This window comes from Xenopus laevis, chromosome 6L (genome assembly GCF_017654675.1).
Source record: "Xenopus laevis strain J_2021 chromosome 6L, Xenopus_laevis_v10.1, whole genome shotgun sequence".
NCBI lineage: Eukaryota > Metazoa > Chordata > Amphibia > Anura > Pipidae > Xenopus > Xenopus laevis.
In genome coordinates this window covers 68,723,411-68,744,535 of record NC_054381.1, presented here as the reverse complement: position 1 = coordinate 68,744,535, position 21,125 = coordinate 68,723,411, and the positions used below count along the sequence as shown (strand labels likewise).

At 36.4% G+C, this 21,125-nt stretch overlaps 1 protein-coding gene across 1 annotated transcript; it reads left to right on the top strand.

Moving 5' to 3' along the window:
- The first annotated feature begins 759 nt into the window (after positions 1–759).
- Positions 760–14,211, top strand: ccr9.L (chemokine (C-C motif) receptor 9 L homeolog). Its single transcript, XM_018267607.2, has 2 exons — positions 760–3,006; positions 11,223–14,211. The coding sequence occupies exons 1-2, from the start codon at positions 2,986–2,988 to the stop codon at positions 12,306–12,308; spliced, it is 1,107 nt and encodes a 368-aa protein (XP_018123096.2). The 5' UTR covers positions 760–2,985; the 3' UTR covers positions 12,309–14,211.
- Positions 14,212–21,125: the final 6,914 nt, after the last annotated feature.

The window sequence follows — 21,125 nt, the reverse complement described above, 5'->3', positions numbered from 1 at the left end:
CTTCTGATTCCCTGTTGCAGGCTGGCATTTATCCTCTTTTCTCAGTGAACCAAAACCAGACATTACATATATGTCTCCCTTTTTTCAGTCTTAACCTTGCCCCTGCAACATAAATTTCTCATAGCCACCATAAATACGATCTTGTACTGCCTCAACCCCTGCATAAATGAACTTCTTTAATCACATGCCGGAGAGATTGTGTACTTCTCCAAATACTGTGCATGTGCGAGTACAGGCTCTCAAGAAGTACAATCCTCCCACACACTGTGCACAGGCTGATATGTAAATAATACAGCTGTGGAGGGAGCATAGAAAATATTTACGTTTCTGGCACAAGATTAGGGCATTCCCCTTTGGCTGCTCTGCCTGCTCTGGAGCCTGGGCTGGAATTCAAAATGCCCACACACCAGCTAGGCCCCTCACCACTCGCATCCCAACTCCCCCCTCCCCCAGCTCGCATCCGCCACTCCACTGCTCGCACCCTTACCAACATCCCCCTGCCACTTGGACCTCTGCCTGCTGCTCCTCCTCTCAACCCAACCTGCTTTTCCTAACACAGTACCTGCACTTCTTCCCCCTGCTCGTAACCCATTCCCACCCGACTCCCTAGAGCTCGCAACATTCCCACCTTTGTAATTAAACCTCCACTGCCGTGCGTATGCGCACATGCGCACACACTTTCCCTGTCGGCACTGAGGACAGAGTGTGCATGTAAGTAAAGGGGAAGTTTGGAGCGTGCACAGTCCTTAGTGACTTAGGACAATTATGCGGCATGTCTGGAGCCTGACGGGATGCATTTAGTTGAAAAAAAAGGAGATGCCATCCTGCCGCATCCGGCCACATTTCCAGCACTATGGGTAGGACATTCAGATCCCTTAAAGAAAGAGCGAGGGAGCACCTTATACCCTTAGATCTGCATAAAATTGAAGAAACAAATTCAACCAATAGAAGAATTTCAGCTATAGGCAAGCATATCATTCATAAACATGAGGGTGATTTTAACCAGATTAAATTTCAAGGCATAGAGAGTGTTAAATTAGGATCCAGGAGAGGAAACATTAAAAGAATCATTGATCAAAGGGAGGTATATTGGATATTTACTTTGAAAACTCGACATCCATATGGACTCAATAATGATTGGGAAGCAACATGCTTCAATGCACTTTGACATATATATCTCATTGCACCTTTCTTTATGTTTATTATATCCTAGAAGTGGCAGATAGTTTATTATAACAGCTGCTGTAACCAATATGACATGTAATATGCAAAAAAATATTTTTTAAGTGATTGATAGTTTTAATTGATACAGGTATATAAGGCATAGTATATCCTGTGACCTCACCTCTGAGGAGATATTGTTTTGCATAGATTGGATGGTAAGGTATGTTGACCAGTAGGATGTGTAAAGATTTACAGTGCCTGGAAGTTAGCCCTGACAATGGCGATCAGTTTAGTCCATAAACTGAGTCCCATTGACACACTTTTTGCTAGAGTGACCTGAAGGGGCTAACTGGATATTGGTGTGAGACCAGAGGACTGTGGTACTCACTTTTTTTATATGAATTAACCAGATGGAGGATGCACATTTGGGTTTCAGCAACAACATGGTAATGAAGATCAGCAGATGTGAGTCTAAATGGTTTTGTAGCTATGTATAACCAGCTTTTCTGGTCTGAAAGTGGGCAGCATCAGATCACCAGATTGACCTGACTTGATCTCCCCAGCACCATACAACTAACCAGTGCTTCTCAGTTTATACATTCTGAATGATCTTCAAACGATGGTCTTTTCAGGGGATGCACATGTGTCTCCCACCTCAAGCTCTTTCTGTGGGCAGAATGCTGCAAAACTCTTTGGTACCATTCTAGGTGTACACATCAGGTTTCAATGAACAAAACAGAATGGGGTAAGTTGAACTTGTCCTGCCACTGTAAATGAGTCCAATATTGGTACCCTATTATATTACCTATGTAATGTATAATATGTTATTATATATTGAATACATATTTATTTTAGGGCAAAATCACTATTTCAATTTCACATACTTAACATTTACCTGTTTCAGAAACAAATCAATTTTGCAACATTTAATAGTTTTAATAGTATTTATTAAGCTTTTTAAAAAGATGCTTCTTTTACATTGCCACGTACGTGTGAAAATAAAATAAAATAGCATTTTCTTAAGCTAGTAACAAAAAATGAATAAGCAGTTAAAACTGTTTACATCATAGTTTCACTCTTTACGCATCACCTTAACATTTCTCCTTAGTTCACACTAACTGAAAGATTAATGTCTGTGTTATTTACTTCCTTTTTCACTGTCAAAGATGTGAAGGGGTGGGGCTGGTAAGGAGCTTAAATTCTGGGTTTTGGAAATCGCTTTTCAGGATTGATTCATTTCATAAACTTAGAAGAAACAGCAGAATAAACTTAATTGTTGTCAACTATAACAACAGAAAGTCAAGTGAAAAAAAAGGTATGTCACAATTCAATATTATTTTCCTATTTGTTCTATTTTTTTATGTATATTTCTGTATATTTCTCACCCTATTCGGCTGTTTTTCTGTTGTCAGAGGTTTGTTTTTCACTTGTTACTTTTAAAACATAAAAGTTCATTTACTAAGGGTGAAAAAGATGCAACAATGCTAACAAACTCCATATTTTTTGTGACCACAATGTACCTTGCTCTGCATTTTTTCTGCTTAAATGAGCTTATTTTGGCCAAATGTAAAAGCTGGGACCTAGATAAATATACAAGATATTGCACTAACATTTTTACCATTTACTATATATGTATCAGTAAGTACATTTATGCATTTTAAATAATATACCAAAAAGTAAATATGCAGAAAAAAGATAATTTTATAAATCACCTTTCTATCAATCAGTAGTCAAACACTTATATTATATGAAATAATACTTTTTGTTCTTTCCTGTATGGTTTTCAATAGAACTTAATAGAAAATACAGTGAAGACTTGAAATGGCACCAGATGAAGTTATGGTAAGTAGGTTACCAATTGCAGTGCTGTGATCATTTTTGGACAAATATTGAATGGATTATAATGAGATAATGCTTTAAAAAAATGTATTGTATATTATATGACAGAGGGGGTTTCAGAGTTTCTATAGTGTCATATAGAAAAATCATGTTTTCAGTTTCAGTGCTTTGAAGTCAAAATATCACAAACAACAAAATGTGGATATAGGATTTGTAATACAGGTATAGAACCTGTTATTCAGAATGGTTGTGACCTGGGGTTTTCCAGATAATGGATCTTTCTGTAATTTGGATGTTCATTTCTTTAAGTCTACTAGAAAATCTTGTAAATATTAAATAAACCCAATAGGCTAGTTTTGTGTCCAATAAGGATTCATTATATCTTAGTTTTGATAAAGTACAAGGTACTGTTTTATTATTGTTTTATTATTACAGAGAAAAAGGAAATCATTTTTAAACATTTGGATTATTTGTATAAAATGGAGTCTATGAGAGAAAGCCTTTCTGTAAATCTGAGCTTTCTGAATAACAGGTTTCTTGATAACGGATCCCATAAATATACAAACAAATTAAGGGCATAGGTGATTTTTCAAGCATATAAAGAATATTTGTTGTTTGGCTAATTAAATTGACAGGAAATGTCAAACTGTTTAAAAGTAGATTTTTGTCACAAGCAAAACATGCATACAATGGAACAGTTTTGAGTGGAATAACTTTTATATATAGCAACTGCGAACATGCAAAAAACCTCAGCAAGTAGAAGAATAGAACAGTTAATTCTATATAAATGAATTTATATGTGTAATTTAACAAAAGACACAAGTCTATCAAGTTCTGGCATTATAATGATTCAGTGCAGTGATTCTTCAATTACAAGTAACACCAGAAAGCAAACATACTTTTTTTACATTTGCCAAACACCTGCTAATAAAATAGTTTGTCAACAACAACACTTATGAGAACAATTTTCACCCTATAAGCGTGCAAAAAGCCATAAATGTTATCTTACTTCAAGTGTTGGTGTCTGCCATTGGGCATGTGCAGGTTGAGCTCATTAATGGCACATCTGGTTTTGGTCCTAGTGTGTTTACTGTCCTTGCTAATGTGTTATGTAGAAAGAACCTCACGGCACACAGGTCTGCATGAAGTTTTCAGTGATTTATTGAAGTGGAGTGCACTGCACTCCACTTCAATAAATCACTGAAAACTTCATGCAGACCTGTGTGCCGTGAGGTTCTTTCTACATTACTGCTTTGGGGGGTTGCCGAGCCTCCACCCACGTGCACCAGGCATATTTTCACTTATCGACAAGGTGGGTGTGCTAATCCACACTACATTGACTGGACTTGCTAATGTGTTGCCATTGTATGTATGTATGTATCACTTTATTTGTAAAGGGCTGTTAAGGAGCCGCAGCACCGTACAGTGTATAAAAGTGCAATATATAAAAGTACAATATATAAAAAGTACACACAGGGAGGACAAGTCACATTAAAGATACAATACATATGCACATTACACAGAGCTTATAAAAGGACATTAAGATTAAGTGCTTTGTGGTAAAAGACACAGTAGGAAGGAGGTTCCTGCCCCATAGAGCTTACAGGGATTCTGCCTATGACTAAATGCTGGGTAAGCATGAAACGCGTTAGGCGTTAGAGGGGATACTTTCCATGTCTTTTAACTATTGATGTAAATAAAGTATATTTTTTTACTTATTAGCATGCCTTGGAGAAATTTTTGAGTCCATAGAGCTTACAGTCTAAGTGGGTGGGTGGCTTACATACAGGCACACATTGGAGGGGAACAAGTGCACAAGTCAAAGGTATTGTCCAATAGGTTATTAGGATTAGACTAATGTTCTAGTGCTCCAAAAGGTAGACTCTTCCTTTTTTAATTGAGAGAGCACTCCTTACGGAGGAATTCAGAGAGGGAATTTCAGAGGTAAGGAGCATCAAGATAGAAGAGCTTGAGATGAGAGGTAGCAGTGGATGTAGATGGTGTGAAGAGAAGCTGGCTCTGATAGGAGCGAAGGAGACATCCAGGAATGTACAGTGAGGCAAAGTGAAGAAATTTAGTGAGAGGCAGATGAGTGAAAGGCTTTGAATGTTAACAGAAGGATTTTATATGCTATAGTTAGTAGGAAGATCAGTTAGTAGGAGATTGTAATAGTCTAAATGCAATAGAATACAAACTTGGATTAGTGTTTTGGCTTTTATGTGTGAAAGAAAGGGGTGTATCTTGGCTCTATTGCGGAGGAAGAAACAGCAGGTTTCAGTGTTATATATACAGCGTTACATTTGTTGCTACTACATCTGCTATTCAGGCAATACTAGCACAGTTCCTCTCACCCACCTGACTACAGCTCTTACTGGTGCAGTGAACCCCAGCCACAATACGTTACCAAAAGCCCGTACTTGAGAATGGACTCATACACCAATCTGCTATTTGACCAAAAGTGACACTTAAACACACCCAGATGCCATTACACGCACACAAAAGCAACACACTACAAACATTTGATTAACAGTGTTAGGTGCAGGAAGTGACAAATACAGATACACAGTTACACAGAGGTGCATTTTGTAGTTCTTTCTATTATTGAGTTATTTCTACTGTCTTTCTAGTTCACTATACTAATAACACAACCCTAAAGGTAATGAAATGTTACTTATAGCTTCAAATTAACACCATAAGTGTAAATAATATGCAAAAATATTGCTTGAGTCAGAATGACAGCTTGCAGGGCTTTTCTTTTGAATGCAGAGCAATGGAATACTGTTCTACCTGCTAGAAATGTTATATGAAATATATGGATTCCAGATGCTGAAAAAAAGACTAGCAGCATTTTCTTGAATGGCTGAAATGTACTAGTACCAGCAACTGTGCTGATTGACACATCTTGTCTCCTTTTCAGAGTGCCAAGAAAGGCTCTTCCCAAAGGGTTTTTTATAGTCATCTTTTTTTTGTTGAGCCATATAAATGTATATTAAAAGCCATAGTGCTTTTTAAATATTGAAAAGTCTTGACCAATTGGGTGTGCCTTCATAGTTACAAAATAATAATATTCCTTTCACATAAGTATTGGCATCTGCAAAGTTATATTATTATTTGTAATTTTAATTTGTGTTTGTGTATGTAATACAAAAGTGCTGTATATATATATAGCACAATAATAAGAGATATGGGTTCAGATCTGTTCGGATCTGTTGAAGAAAGCTTATATCCTAATTCAGTTTCAGATTTTTCCATAGAGCCAGATGCAATGAGAAAAGCTCATCTCGCTGGTTATCATATGAAAAAAAACTATTATTAAAACTCAATGCCAAAAACTGAATTAGCACAAAAGTTTTTCTGCTCAAGTTGAATCTTGCCCATATGTTTTCAAATGATAAACCATATAATATTGTTTTCTCATTCATTTGAATTCATCTGGCCCTTTAATTGATAGAGGAACCTTCTTCTTGCCATGGTAATATTATCCGTAATGGTCCAGGTTCAATTATGTCTAATGTGCAAATATATCTCAATAAGTCTCCACTGATACATGAGTAAAACAACATTTTTGCATACACTTATTCAAAACACATAATGGTGCCTAGGTTTATAATATCTAAATTGCTAAATAACAATATACAACAATGAAATCTCTAACTAATTAAAGATTCAATGCCCAATTTCAAAGGGCACTATACCCCCCTTTTTAGCAGTATTCCAATCAAAAGCGCTTGTGCTGGAATACTTCTTGCCTATTTTTTTAAATATTAAATATCTATTTTAAAATTTCTTGCACTAACGGAGTAAACCTGAAACTGAAAGTTTCATTCTATAAAGTCACATTCAGTGTCCTGCTTGTAGGCACCCTAACAAATCAACAGTCTGCTGGGAAGCCATGCAGTGTGCAATGTCCTTCCCTTTCATAGCTGAAGCCTTTTTGTTCTGAGATAAAGAGCAGGCTTTTGTGTAAAGTACTAATTTCTTTTGACTGTGTTTGTATAAACTAAGTAGAATGTAACATTACTTTCAATATCACATTTTTCCCTGATTAGTACAAAAAACAAAAAAACATAAATTTATGTTGTCTTTTCTATGTTTTCTGTTGTCTTTTCTAAATTAAAACAAACATAAACCACGGTCACAATAAATATATCCTGCAACCTTGGGGGTGCTACACAGAGAGACTTCCAGCACACACCCTGCTATTCCCCCATTCCTGCTCCCTCCTCTTATTTGCTGTGTGTTACTGCCTAGTAGCCAGGGTAACCAGTCAGTGTAAACCGAGAGAGCTGTAAAGCAGGAAGTAGTGTTCTGACTGACATGTTATACATCAAATCACTCCAGCCTTTATACATTACATTTTTGGCTAACTAACTATACTAAAAACATATATTAGAAACATTTTTTATTTTGCACAGCCTATCTATTTACCCAGTTTTTATTTTTACACTGAACAATTCCCTTAAAAAGAACTATTAATGAGGAGGCTGGGGGAGCCCTCTTACCTGAACATCAGTCTATTCACATTATTGCCATTATGCAAGACCCTAGCAATCAGCTATTCTCAAGATTCAATATGGCTCCCAGTCAAACAAACAGCCATAAAGACATAAAGAACATCCAGGCAGGGTGGCAGAACATACCGGGATCCACACATCTCTTGGTCCTCCAGCCTTCTTTGGAAGTAACCATATGGTGGGATGTGTGGAATGAGGTTGCCTGGAACAAACTTGATAGATGCTTTAAAATAGTGACAAAGCAGAAAATGTAGGAAAGGCTAAAGCCAGCACTTGAAAGGGTTAGCTTGCAGTGCAGAGGTCTCTTGGAGAATCTTCTCTGCATGCACACAACTGAACGTATTTGAATCATTCCATACGTCAGTAGGTTTGTATCTGATGTGCATGAAGATTCAATAACACTTTTCTGAAACCTCCATATAGGGTTAATGCACATGCATGCAAATGTGCATTAAAGCAATATTCTATATTGCTGACAGATCATTACATTCCCAAATAAAGAAGTTTTTCAAAGGTAACCCCTAATGGTGTTTAGAAGTGTCTAGTCAGGGACTGTTCTCAAGGTGTTATAACATCGCTGCTGTCACTTAGTAATTACGTTTTCAGATAGATCTGCAAAGTAACAAATTTATCTAAAATATTATTTTTCCATGATTGGCAAAGGTTGGCATAAGCATTGGGTGAATATATTATGTAGTGTAGTTTTTAGGGGAGGGTCACACTGGCTAAAAATGTACCTGTCTAAATATGAAGTTTTCTTCTGAAATATGATCTTTGTTGAAGGAAATATTAATTACGTGTTGGTGTGGTTGTTTTTGCACATCTGTTTTCCTGTTTTCAAACATTCTAAAATGCAAACCACAATATTATAACTATGCATATAAATCACAGGGGAGTAAACAGGTAGTTCCTGAAACAAGTACAGACACATACTAAAATTACTGAAATAATTTATGACTTTTTACCTGTTTTAAAACTTTATATTAGTGATGCAAACTTTTTTGGTTTTGCTTTAAATCATGCAACCCTGCTCTATTAATCAAGAAAACATGTAGTTTTCAGCTAAACATAATTTTAAACAATGTTATAAAATATTTAATGCAATGTTGTATCAGTATATACTAATATAATAGATATTAAACACCTACCAAACTTTATATTACAATTTTTTTTATGAATGTGGCAAAACATAAGAATTAACCTTTTGGTATAGTTACTGCTAGATACCTGCAAACAGAGCTTATGTATGCTTTTGTAAAAAAAAAAATTACAATAGGTATCTTTTAGGGGTCAATTTATAATGAGCTGTACAGATGTGTACTCCCCAAAAAAATACAGATCCTTTTCATATTTAACCATTTATTTTCTGTACTGAAAATAGCAAATCTTGTCTCCATCTCCCCTTTATGTAAATTTACATTGGGGATTAAGGATCTGAATAGGTGTTAGTATTAAGCACTCCTGCACAACTGTTTAATAGAGAGGTACAAAGTGTATATGGATCAGGTGCTCAGTATGAGCACACAAACGTACTGGACATTTTAATAGGTTCATTTAAAGAAAAACTATACCTCCAAACAATGTTGGTCTCAATAAAAATATTTTTTATTAGTATGTGCTATTGGGTAATCCTAAATAGAAAATTGTCATTTTTCGAAATAAGGGCCATCCCCTGGGATCCTATGATTCACTATTGAACCAACAAACCGTACAAGTCAGGTCACATGAGCCAATTAACGGACAAAGTTCTGTCTTGTACTCCAACTCTTCTACCTGTTGCAATTAGTGCTGCATTATTTCTGGTCAGGTGATCTCTGAGGGAGCACAGAGAATATCATAAAATGGAGGCTTAAGGAAAAATATTTAAAAAGGCCAATATTTACTTAAATGTATATTCCAGTTTGGTAAGATTCTTTATTATGTCACTTACTATGATATAATAATTCATGTTGGGGGTTTAGTTTTCCTTTAAATGTTAATGTATAGGAAGTGCACCTAATGGAATGGCTGAAAGCTCCACAGACTAGTCCACCAGCTTGCTTTGCTTTCTCCTATGTGGAAAATGTAAGAATTTTTTTACAATGTTTGAGTTTTAAAAAAAGTTACATCCCTTTTGTGATTGTAATGAACAGGGACTAAATAATTATTTACCCCCCTCTTTAGGGTTCTGATTTTTTAATCACATACTGAGACTCTTTAAATCACTTTTCATTTGCAGAATTTTATCTATGCCTACAGAAGTTAGCTAGAAATGTTGTACATTATGTTTTGGGCTGTAACAGGCCAAGGCAATCGCATCACTTTAGCAGTAAAGATCTGTGCCTCCAAAGATGCCCCAGTAGCTCCCCGTCTTCTTTTCTGCGATTTGATTGCACATGCTCTGTGCTGCTGTCATTTACTTAGCTTAGGGACCAACTTGCAATATACTGCATATACAGAATAGAAAAGTCACAATAAAGGGCTGATTAGTACTTAATACAGATACTTACTACATGGCAGCACAGAAACCAGTGCAATTAGCATCAGAATTTAATTAACAGCCTTGTGGCATCAGCTTATATTAAAGACAAACATTATTTTGCTTGTAAATTTGCAATGACCCCTAAGCTTAGCTCTTCAACAGCTGCTCAGAGCCCACTGAACATTTGAGTCACTTTTTAAGATGATGACCCCCTGTGACAAGTTTGAAGTCCTGGATCATTGCTGCTATTGAGATGCTGAAACCTTAGGCTAGTACAATAAGTTCAGTATGTAAAATGTGGCATTTTAACCATATTCATTTTTAGGGTTTAGTTCTCTTTTAATAAATTAAGATATATTTAAACTTTACAAGGTTTCCTAAGCTCCCCTTTCTCAAAAATAAATATTGAAATGGGCAGTTATATAATCTCTACTGAGTAATGGTCTCCCTATTATTTACTATAGCATACAGTAAATAACAGGCCCAGCCCAGGGTTTTTACTGTCTAAGCACCTCATCTCCATACTTTCTGGTTTTCCCAGGGATTTATTTTGCCTTATTAAACTTGTACACAGTACAGTTATGTCAGAAAATTAGATTACATCTTTTATTACATATCCCCATAAATATTCTAATTATAAAATTAGCCACTTTCACCCTAGTCGGTAAAATGTTAAATATTACGATAGTGCAAGTTTAATAAATAATGTGATGTTTATGTTGTGTAAGCTTAACGTTTTTTTCACTACAAAGCTATCATCCACTTCCTGCTACCTTTGTGAGTGTATTTTATATACCACAACTGATGAAATGTCATCTCTTTAAATGAAGCTGCAGATGCTCAGTAAAACCGATTTAAAGATATAAGGAGCTTAAAATAGTGATAAAGGCACATTTGTTTTGCAATGCACAAAGAAAGCATCTGTTTGGCACCAATAAGCAAGCAAAAGACAGCTGTACAAACTATATACAACTAAAAATTGTAGATTTCTTCACAAATTCATTTAAGCCTGAAATCTAAAATACTCAGTTATACATGTATATTTCTTTCTCCATTTTTTGTGAAAAAAATATAATTTTTTTGATTTCTAGTTCAGAACTGTTATCTACGAATTATGAATATTATTAATATACGTGTTTGAATGCCTACATTCCTAATGACATTTCTGTTATAACATCTAAGCATTTAGATAGAGACTTTATGTGTTTTCTGTGTCTTGAATAACGAGGATGTTTTATTTTCAGGTAACCCAGTTATTTGCAGAAGAAGAACATGAAGATCAATATACTCTCAGCACCCTCGACTATGTTGTGTTTGACCCAGGTGTATTTTGTGAAAAAAATTCAGTTAGAGAATTTGCATCCTATGTCCTCCCACCCATTTACTGGTGTGTTTTCTTATTTGGTCTTATTGGAAATAGTTTGGTCCTCATTACATGTGTATATAATAGAAAGCTAAAAACAATGACCGATATCTTTTTAATAAATCTTACTATTGCTGATATATTGTTTCTCATCACACTGCCCTTCTGGGCAATCGCCACTTCTCGTGACTGGGTTTTCAAAACAGCTCTTTGTAAAGCTGTTAACAGCATGTACTCAGTTAACGTATATAGTGGTATGCTGTTACTGGCATGCATTAGCATAGACAGGTATATTGCAATAGTGCAAGCGACTAAAGCTCAAAAGTACCGGACCAAGAAGCTCATTATCAGCAAGTTAACATGTCTCATTGTTTGGGCACTTTCAACAGGTTTAAGTCTTCCTGAGATATTATTTAGTATTGTTAAGGAAGAATCAAATTCATCTACCTGTACAATGTCTTACCCTGCTGAACTGAGCAAAACATTAAAAGTTGGTGTTCTCTCACTCAAAGTTACAGTGGCATTTTGCCTTCCATTTTTAGTCATGGTGTTTTGTTACGCTATGATAATCCCAATTCTTGTCCAGGCTCGAGGTTTTCAAAGGCATAAAGCATTAAAAGTTATTTTTACCATTTTATCGGTGTTTATTTTATCTCAATTGCCATATAACTGTATACTTGTGTTAAGAGCACTAAATACTGCCAATGTAAGCAGTTTTGAATGTGCCACTACGCAAAATATTGATATTGCATATAAAATCACACAGAGCATTGCTTTTCTTCATTGCTGTTTGAATCCATTTATCTATGTTTTTGTTGGAGTAAGATTTAAAAGTGATCTTTTAAACATTTTAAAAAAATGTACTTGTATTGGTGAACAACAATGGGCTAAAGTACTTCTAGGGGACAATAATAAGAAACCACTTTCAGAGACAAGGGATAGCAAAATGGGTACCTTGTCCCTATAAAAAGTTTAACTTTTTTTTCAAAACCTTACATTTATACCTGTATTTTTTATATAACAAATAACCACTTTGCCCTATATAACGATCCACCACCTTTAACCTAGTACTGTATGTGACATACCCACATCCACATGTACCCACATCCGGTCTGCAGTATTGTGAGTTTATGTTTGCCAACTGCAGCATCATGCTTACTGTGCAGCATAGTAGCAATGTATTTGTTATGATGTTATTTGATAGAATGGTGATTTGTTGTTATTATTAGTTATGTACAATTTTATATGTTTTGATTCAATATGATTTAGATCAGGAGACTAAAAACGATTCTTTCTCTATTGAAATCAAATGATGTAAATGTAGTAAATGTAGTAAATGAAGTAAATGTCACCGGTGCATTTGCCTGTCACTGTACACATGGGGTGTATTTCAGCCAAGAAAATGTGTCATAAAAGGAATGAATGCGATCCAGCTGGCACAGTGAACACATTTGCATTTTGACCAGAAAATTCTTGTGAAAATGCTTGCCTGATTTCTGCCCTGTGTGTGCAGGGACAGGTAGATTTCATTTTTTCCTGTCACAGTACACACCGGACAAGTGTAGTATGGATCAGCCTTTTGTGGTGGAAAAATACTACATGTGCAATAGGCCTAAGCATAAGCCTACTGCCTAATTTATTGCTAGATCTATGGCCCAGGGCACACATATTACATTTTAAGTTGTGACTGAGATATTTATTTGCAATTCCATTTCCCCTCTCAGTAATGACGTTTTTTCTCCCGAATAATAAAAATCTCACTACCTATAGCCTGGTGAGATTGTAAATGCAGATGTGTGTTAATGGCTTGACGTGTGAGATGATCCCACAAATTCCTATTGTGCATGTGTGCTGTGTGACAATGGGAATGAAAAGAAATGCAATCTGTACAGTTAAGTATTATCACAATACTGTATCTCTCACGTATAAGTGGGTGTTTCCCTTTTTCTCTAGTGCATTTGCCACAAAACCACAGACTTATATTACAACAATTCACCTCCACCTATTGTTGCCAACACTATTAATTCTCTCTCTCCTCATATTTAGCATCTCTTCTTTGTTCACCAGTATTTCCTGCTACATTTAGCTAGCCCTTTTCTTCTTCATCCCCATGATATCTTTAAAGTATTACTGCTACCACAGGGTCCCCCACACCCATGACATGATCAGAGAGGGTGGGCAGTGGGGGGAGCCACAATCAGGTCCGGATCGAGGAGGGCAGAGGGGGAAAAACAGGGAGGCCACAATCAGGTCTGGATCATGGGAAGGCAGCAGAGAGTGACAGGGGAGGCCAGATCGGTTCTGGGTCAGCGGGGCCCATGAGGGCCAGGGCCCACCAGGTTTATTCCCTGTGTTCTGCCGACCCAGTCCTACCATGTGTATTACCATCTCTTCCATCTAGGTCTCTAAAACTGTCTTTTAAACCTTTCCCTATTGAACAGTCATTCCACTGTGAGAGCAATGCACCAAATTAAAACAGAATACATCAACATAGGTTCTCCATTGTTGGCATTGTGGTACCCCTGTGCCAACAATTTACATAAGTGGCAGGCAAACTATGGGGTGTCCTTTGACCCAACTCCATTTTGTTAATGAAAAATACAGTTTAATTTTGGACACTAAATTCATTTCTCTCAGGGTCTAGGGTACCATCGTACACTGGTAAAAAATATACAAGAAAGGCCTTAATTTTAGTCAAGAACGAGAATGAGAAAAACAAATAAATACAGTATGGCAAGCTACTCAATTAAAATATCTCTTAATGATAAAATAGATGCTTATGCACAGTATATAAAGGAATATTTTATAAAGGTTCACCTTTATATTTTAACATTTAGTATGATGTAGAGAGTGCTATTCTGAGATAATTTGCATTTGGTGTTCATTTTTTTTAACATTTGAATTTGTGTAGCAGCTCTCCAATTTGGAATTTCAGCTGTTATCTAGTTGCTAGGGTCCAAGTTAAACTGGAAAACAGGCAGTGGTTTGAAAGAGAGACAGGAATACAAATAGGAGAAAGCTGAAATAGAAAGACAACTTATAAAAAGAGACACTAACAATAAAATTGTAACCTCACAGAGCAATAGTTTTTTGCTTGCTGCAGTCAGTGACCTCCATTTGAATGCTAGATTGAGTCAGAATTGGAAGACAAATAATTAAAAAGTATAAAAAATTAAGACCAACTAAGAAGTTGTTGAAAAGGGTAGATCATTCTATAACATACTGAAAGTTTACTCAAAGGTGAACCAACCCTTTAAAGGAGAACCAAACCCTCATTCATAAAAACCCCTATCCCCCTACCCTACATAGACCCCTCCAGCTGCCCCTCGGCCTAGGTGTAAAATTCGGTAATTGCCCCTGAGCTCACGGGCGCCATCATTTTCCGGCTCTGCGGTAATCTTCGGGTCTTCTTCCGCATGAGCAGTTGTCAAAAGCCAGAAGACTGCTCCAACTGTGTATGTGCTGTTACGGAGCTTACTTCACGAAGAAGACCAAAGAGAAGAAGATGGCCCCTGTGAGCTCCGCTGTGCTGAATCTGCAAAGAGAGGTAAGTAAAGACTTAGGGGCAATTACTGAAGTTTACACTTAGGGGCCCATTTACTTAGTTCGAGTGAAGGAATAGAGGAAAATAAGTTCAAATTTCGAATGGTCGAATATGGCTACTTCGACCATCGAATGGGCTACTTCAACCTTAGACTACGACCTTCGACTTCACATCGAACAATTCGAACTAAAAATCGTTCTACTATTCGACCATTCAATAGTTGAAGTACTGTCTCTTTAAAAATTTCTTCGACCCCTACTTCGCCACATAAAACCTACCGAGGCCAATGTTAGCCTATGGGGAAGGTCCCCATAGGCTTCCTAATAATTTCCTGATCGAAGGAATATCCTTCGATTGATGGATTAAAATCCTTCGAATCGTTCGATTCGAAGGATTTAATCGTTCGATCGAACGATTATTCCTTCGATCGTTCGATCATAGTAATAGCGGAAAATCCTTCGACTTCGATATTCACAAAATTAATTCTGGCAGTCGGAACCAATATTTATAAACCAATATTGGTATTTGTAATACCAATTGGAGTTCTTCCCACTCTTTTAAATGATTTCTTTATTGGAAATTCATACAAATCTATGACAAATATAATGTTTTACTGACAGAATCATTCTATTGACACAAAAGTGATATAAAGATATTTCTAAGCAAAAATTGTTAGGCATCCCTCAGTGAATACAATCTCTTACTTTAAACAAGAAAACATTATCACTATGTGGCCGATTTACTAACAATTTCTATTTTTTCTACAAATCTCTAAATATTCATGGTTTTCCTATTTTTTTTAAACCTCTAAAAAAACCATGAAAACCTTTAATACAAAACTTTGCCAGGTAAAAGTTGTCGAGGTCCTATAGAAGTCAGTGGGAGCTGTGCTGATCGATTAGACCATTTTTAATAAATTCGGACCTTTTTCTTATTCTAATCTTTTAATACATTTCATGATATTCATGGTTTTAAAGAAAGTGAGCCTCCATTAATACTGTAAGATTTAAAACACAAAATTATGTGTGTATATATATATATTGTAATTGGAGTTTTTTTCCTTCTGTTTATCATATATGAAAACCTTGAAGAAATTCAAAGAAGAAACTGTAGAAGGTTTTAATTAACTAGACTGTGTTCATGCTAGACCGATGCACAACTGTATTGTTGTATTAAAACAATTATTATGTATTAAAATTATGTATTAAAATAATAAACCTTTTCTCCTGTTTCAAATTCTGATGTTCATTATTTTAAAGTATTATAGGATAGATAGTAAAATGACTTATTTTTTAAGAAATTTTGCAATCTACATTCATTATTTATTCTTTTTTTCTTTTCAAGATATTAAAGGACCAGTACCATTTAAAAAAACAAAATTTGTTAGTATACAACGAAAAAAACACAAAGATAAATGAAACTTTGAAATCGCTAAGTCTTTATTAAGAAATAACTTACCGAAACTCCGCTTGCGCTCCTCTAGAAAAGGTAACAGGGTGACGATCCATCATGTGGCGCTCAATATTTGGATTGCCGGATCGCCCTTTCTGAAGAGGAGCGCAAGCAGAGTATCAGTAAGAAAATAATTATACAACCCTACCTATCCAGTTACATACCTATAACAGAAATATTGTCATACCTCCCAACTGTTTGATTTTAGTGGGACAGTTCTGCTTTTGACAGCTCAGTCTGCTGTCCTGGATCCTTATTGAAATGTTCCGCATTGCTCTTTAAACTCTGTACAAGCTGTGCCAGAAAAAGTTACACAAACTTTATGAAATAAGGAGGCTTTTGGCAGAGAGCCCAGAATAATCAGCCCCTGCATTTAGATACAATTGTAACAGATGAGCATATATCTTGGGTGATTTTGACTTCCAGCTGAAAGGTGAATTTCACCTTTATTAAAAAACTGTAATAATACATAAAGCATGACCCTAAATCCCCAAGAAATGTGTTCAAACTTTCCATAACCTACATGGCATTTGGGGGTGTGACCACAAAATGGGCATGGTCAAAAATGTCTTTTTGTCCCACTCTACATTTTTCAAATGTTGGTACATATGTACTGTAATTTCCCCTTTACTTGTGTACAGAATCTATGCTTAATGATTCTGCCTTCTGTTACTTCCATTTCGTAATGAATATTTCTGCACTGGATCTGAGTAGTCTCTCGTGTTCTCTGGCTGTGTCTTCTTTTGGTCAACTGGGCCTACTGCAGCTGACTGGCCTTCAGTCTGGTGCTCCCTTCTACCCTCCTCATGCCCTGCTTTGTTCTGACCTGTTTCTTGAAACCACAGTCACATGTGTTTATACGATTGGTTACTGGGAAATTTTTTTACAGCACTTATTGGATTGAGGTTTAATGGGCGGTAAAATCAAAGCCCTCAGACCAGTCGTTTTGTTGTTTTTGAAACTTACGGTGGCCAGCCACTTGTTTGACAATGCTGATTTCATCACCCATAAGAAGAAAATTTGACTTCATGGCTCACACTGTAAAAATCCCTTTTTGTATTTTAAAGGGACAACATACTCCCTCGTTCAACATGAGTCAATAAATGGGGCTTATGCTGAACATACTTTTGCCATTGCTTTTCACTAAAATGTTTCTTGTTATTTATTGAGTTAAACAGGTCAAACAGTGAAATTGAAGCTACTCTGTGTTTGGACATGGTGAAGCAGATAATTACTGTACATTATCAGAGCTCAAATAATCCCTTCCATAATGGACTTCTGCTTACAAAACAGACAGGTAAGCTAAAAGGTTCTCTGCGCTCACCATAAACAATGTGATAAGATAGTTTGTCCATTAGGGGACCATGGGGTGGTTCACCTTTAAGTTAACTTTAAGCATGTTATAGAATGACTTATTTTAAGCAACTTTTCAACTGGCCTTCATTTTTTCTTGTTTATAGTTTTTTTAATTGTTTGCCTTCTTCTTCTGACTCTTTCCAGCTTTCAAATGGGGGTCACTGACCCCATCTAAAAAATGCTTTCTAAATGCTTTGTAATATATTGCCATTGCTACTTTTTCTTACTCATCTTTCTATTCAGTCCTCATATTCATATTCCAGTCTCTTATTCAAATCAATGCATGGTTGCTATGGTAATTTGAACCCTAGCAACCAGATTGCTGATATTGCAAGCTGGAGAGCTGCTGAATACAAAGCTAAATAACTAAAAAAAACGCAGATAATAAAAAATTGAAAACCTGTTGCAAATTGTCTCAGAATAGTGTGCTCTATATCATACTAAAAGTTAACTTAAAGATGAGCAACCAAAAGCTACCAAAAGATGTTCTTGTCTTTAAACCGGGATTGCATGTCCATATATTGCAAGCTGACCAACTATGTAAATTCAACCCTGATCTGGCCAGTCCTATAATCACTTTCATCTTTTTCATTAAGAATTCTACTGCTTCATTATTCATTATACAATTTACACTAGGACTAAAAATGTTATATTTGCCCTTAATATTTATATATTAATAATGCCCTTAATATTTGCCCCACTTGGATTACCTGACTGTAGCTGGGGATGATAAGCACTACAACAAGGAGTTCCTGCTTACAAAACAATCACAACAATTGGTGAAAGTAGGGTGTTGTATGCTGGATATCTACCTCTCAAGGACTAAACATGGACTAGCTTACCTTTGCTTCTAACAGCAATCACTGTCAAACACAGTTGAATCTTATAATCTAATATTTCTGTCTTGCAATTCCTTACAGTGACAACAGTATTTTTGGGCATTCTGTGACCTGTGCAAGAGCCAATTTTGTGTGGGAAACAAAGTATTCTATACTTCCTATTACCAACAATGAAAAATTCTGATTAAAACACATGTAGGATTGGTGTTCCACAGAAAACCCCAATTCTGCATGCTGGCATATGAAACATTAATGAATTGACCAAAGTATAAAAAATTCAGTTTGGGATCTTCAGCTTCAGTCAAGAGATGAGCTAGGATATTGAAATAATTCCTCATTTTAGAGTCATATGTGATTTCGTTTTGGAAAGACCCAGATATCTAAGACTATATGAGAATATTTTCTGACGTTTACATTTCTGTCTCATCAGAAAATTTAGGGTGGGAATCCGTGAGATAATATAAAACATTACACAAAATCTGCTTTCACTATTACCTGGATTTGGTTAGGAAATCATTCACATAATAATTTTCAGTCAGAATTAATACCACAAAATGGATGTGGTAAAGTTTTTAACCTAATGTTGGTTAAAAGAATTCTATATTCACACAGAATGAAAGTGCATGACCTTGTGAACTTTACCTGTTTTAATGAATCTTTACAAAGCTATTTTCTGTGTGTGAAAATTCACATACTTCCATTTATCAGTTATAATATTCACTCTTGGTGACAAACACTATGAATAATTATATACCACAGTGCTGTCCAACTTGTATGGCTGATTTGATTGCTTACCTTTGTGTAAGTTATAAAAGGTATCAGAGCTGAGATCAACTGGTCCCTGCATTGTTCATACCTCATATTCAGGCTGTAACACCACCTATAATCCTATGTATTGTATTGTCAACCCTGTACGACCCTATATATTTCACACCTGTGTGTGTGTGTGTCATACTCTGCCTGTGTGTGCCATATTTTGCCTGCCCTACTCTGCCTGAGCATGCCCTATTCTGCCTGTGTGTGCCATACTCTGCCTGTCCTACTCTGCCTGTGTCTGTACCATACTCTGCCTGCACTATGCTGCCTAGTGTGCCATAGTTTGCCTGCCCTACTCTGCCTGTATGTACAATACTCTGCCTACCCTACTGTGTCTGTGTGTGCCATACTCTGCTTGCCCTACTCTGCATGTATGTGTCATGCTCTGCCTGCCCTATGCTGCCTGTGTGTGCCATACTCTGTCTGCCCAATGGTCCCTGTGTGTGCCATACTCCGCCTGCCCAAGAAAAAAGCAGTCCTGGCAAAAAAATTCAAAGCAGCCGACTTTAGGTATGGGATTGGTTATCTGGAAACCCATTATCCAGAAAGCTCCAAATTACAGAAAGGCCATCTTCAATAGACTTTATAATCATAATCATATAATCAAACAATCCAAATGTTTAAAACTGATTTAATTTTCTCTGTAATAATAATAAAATAGAACCTTGTACTTGAGCTAAACTAAGATATAATTAGTCTTTATTGGGAGCAAAATCAGATTATTGGGTTTATTTAATGTTTACATGACTTTCTAGTAGACTTAAAGTATGAAGAATCAAATTTTGGAAACATCCGTTAACCGGAAAACCCCAGGTCTCGAGCATTCTGAATGACAGATCCCAAACCTATATACATGTGTGACATTGACGACCAATCTCCCCCACCCACACAAGCTAAAAAGAAAACATTGGTTGTCAAGGCTCCCTCAAATACAATGAAAAACATTGATGACTCGCTCCCTCCAAGTTAAAACAAACATTGTTGGCCAGCCCCCCCCCCACAAGTAAAAACCAAATTGGTGGCCAGGGTTCCCCATTAAAATTTAAAAAAAATTGGTGGTTAGGGTTTTCAAAGAGAAATTGGTGTTCAGTGGAAACTTTTAAAATTTGGCAGTTGCAGGTTCCAGAAGTGCTGACACCTAGTGGTTACTTTGAAGCACTGCAGAGGAGCTGCAGTCACTTGAGAAATAAGCAATGTCTAGTGGTGATTGTCAGCAACAGCAGCCTCATTAAATCTACAGTATCGGGAAAGCAGGCTGTGCAGAGATGCCCATGCGGCCCATTTACATCACACAGAGCCAGGTAGGTAGAGAGGGGTGTGTGTGTGTTTGTGTGTGTTACTCTGCCTGCCCTATGCTCCCTGTGTGTGCCATATTCTTTCTGCCCTATGCAGCCTATGTGTGCCATACTCTGCCTTGCTAAAAGCAATCCAGGCCTTTCTGAAGCTATCTAATATATCTAGGATGCATTAGATCCACTATTGTGGGATTCAGCTGAATGCCAATTCTTTCCTGAGGAGTGTGGTAGAGAATGTACTATTGACAACCGCCCTCTGTACACAATCCTTTAGCCTATTTTCTACCCATGAACCAACCCCACTGTGTAATTTTGTACTGGATCATACAATTCAATTAAATTTGTTTAACTTGATTTGTACTCCATAAAGCTGTGCTGATTCATTTTTATAATGTTATTTTCTTGAACTTCTAGCCTGACTTTGAGCATAATCGCTGTGTTTTTCCCCCACAATGCAGCATTTTCCCCCCGAATTCTAGCGT

Coding starts and splice junctions, on each gene's coding strand:
- ccr9.L (XM_018267607.2), top strand. CDS start 2,986: ATGGCACCAGATGAAGTTATG. Junction 3,007..11,222: donor TGGCACCAGATGAAGTTATG/GTAAGTAGGTTA, acceptor TTTTATTTTCAG/GTAACCCAGTTATTTGCAGA.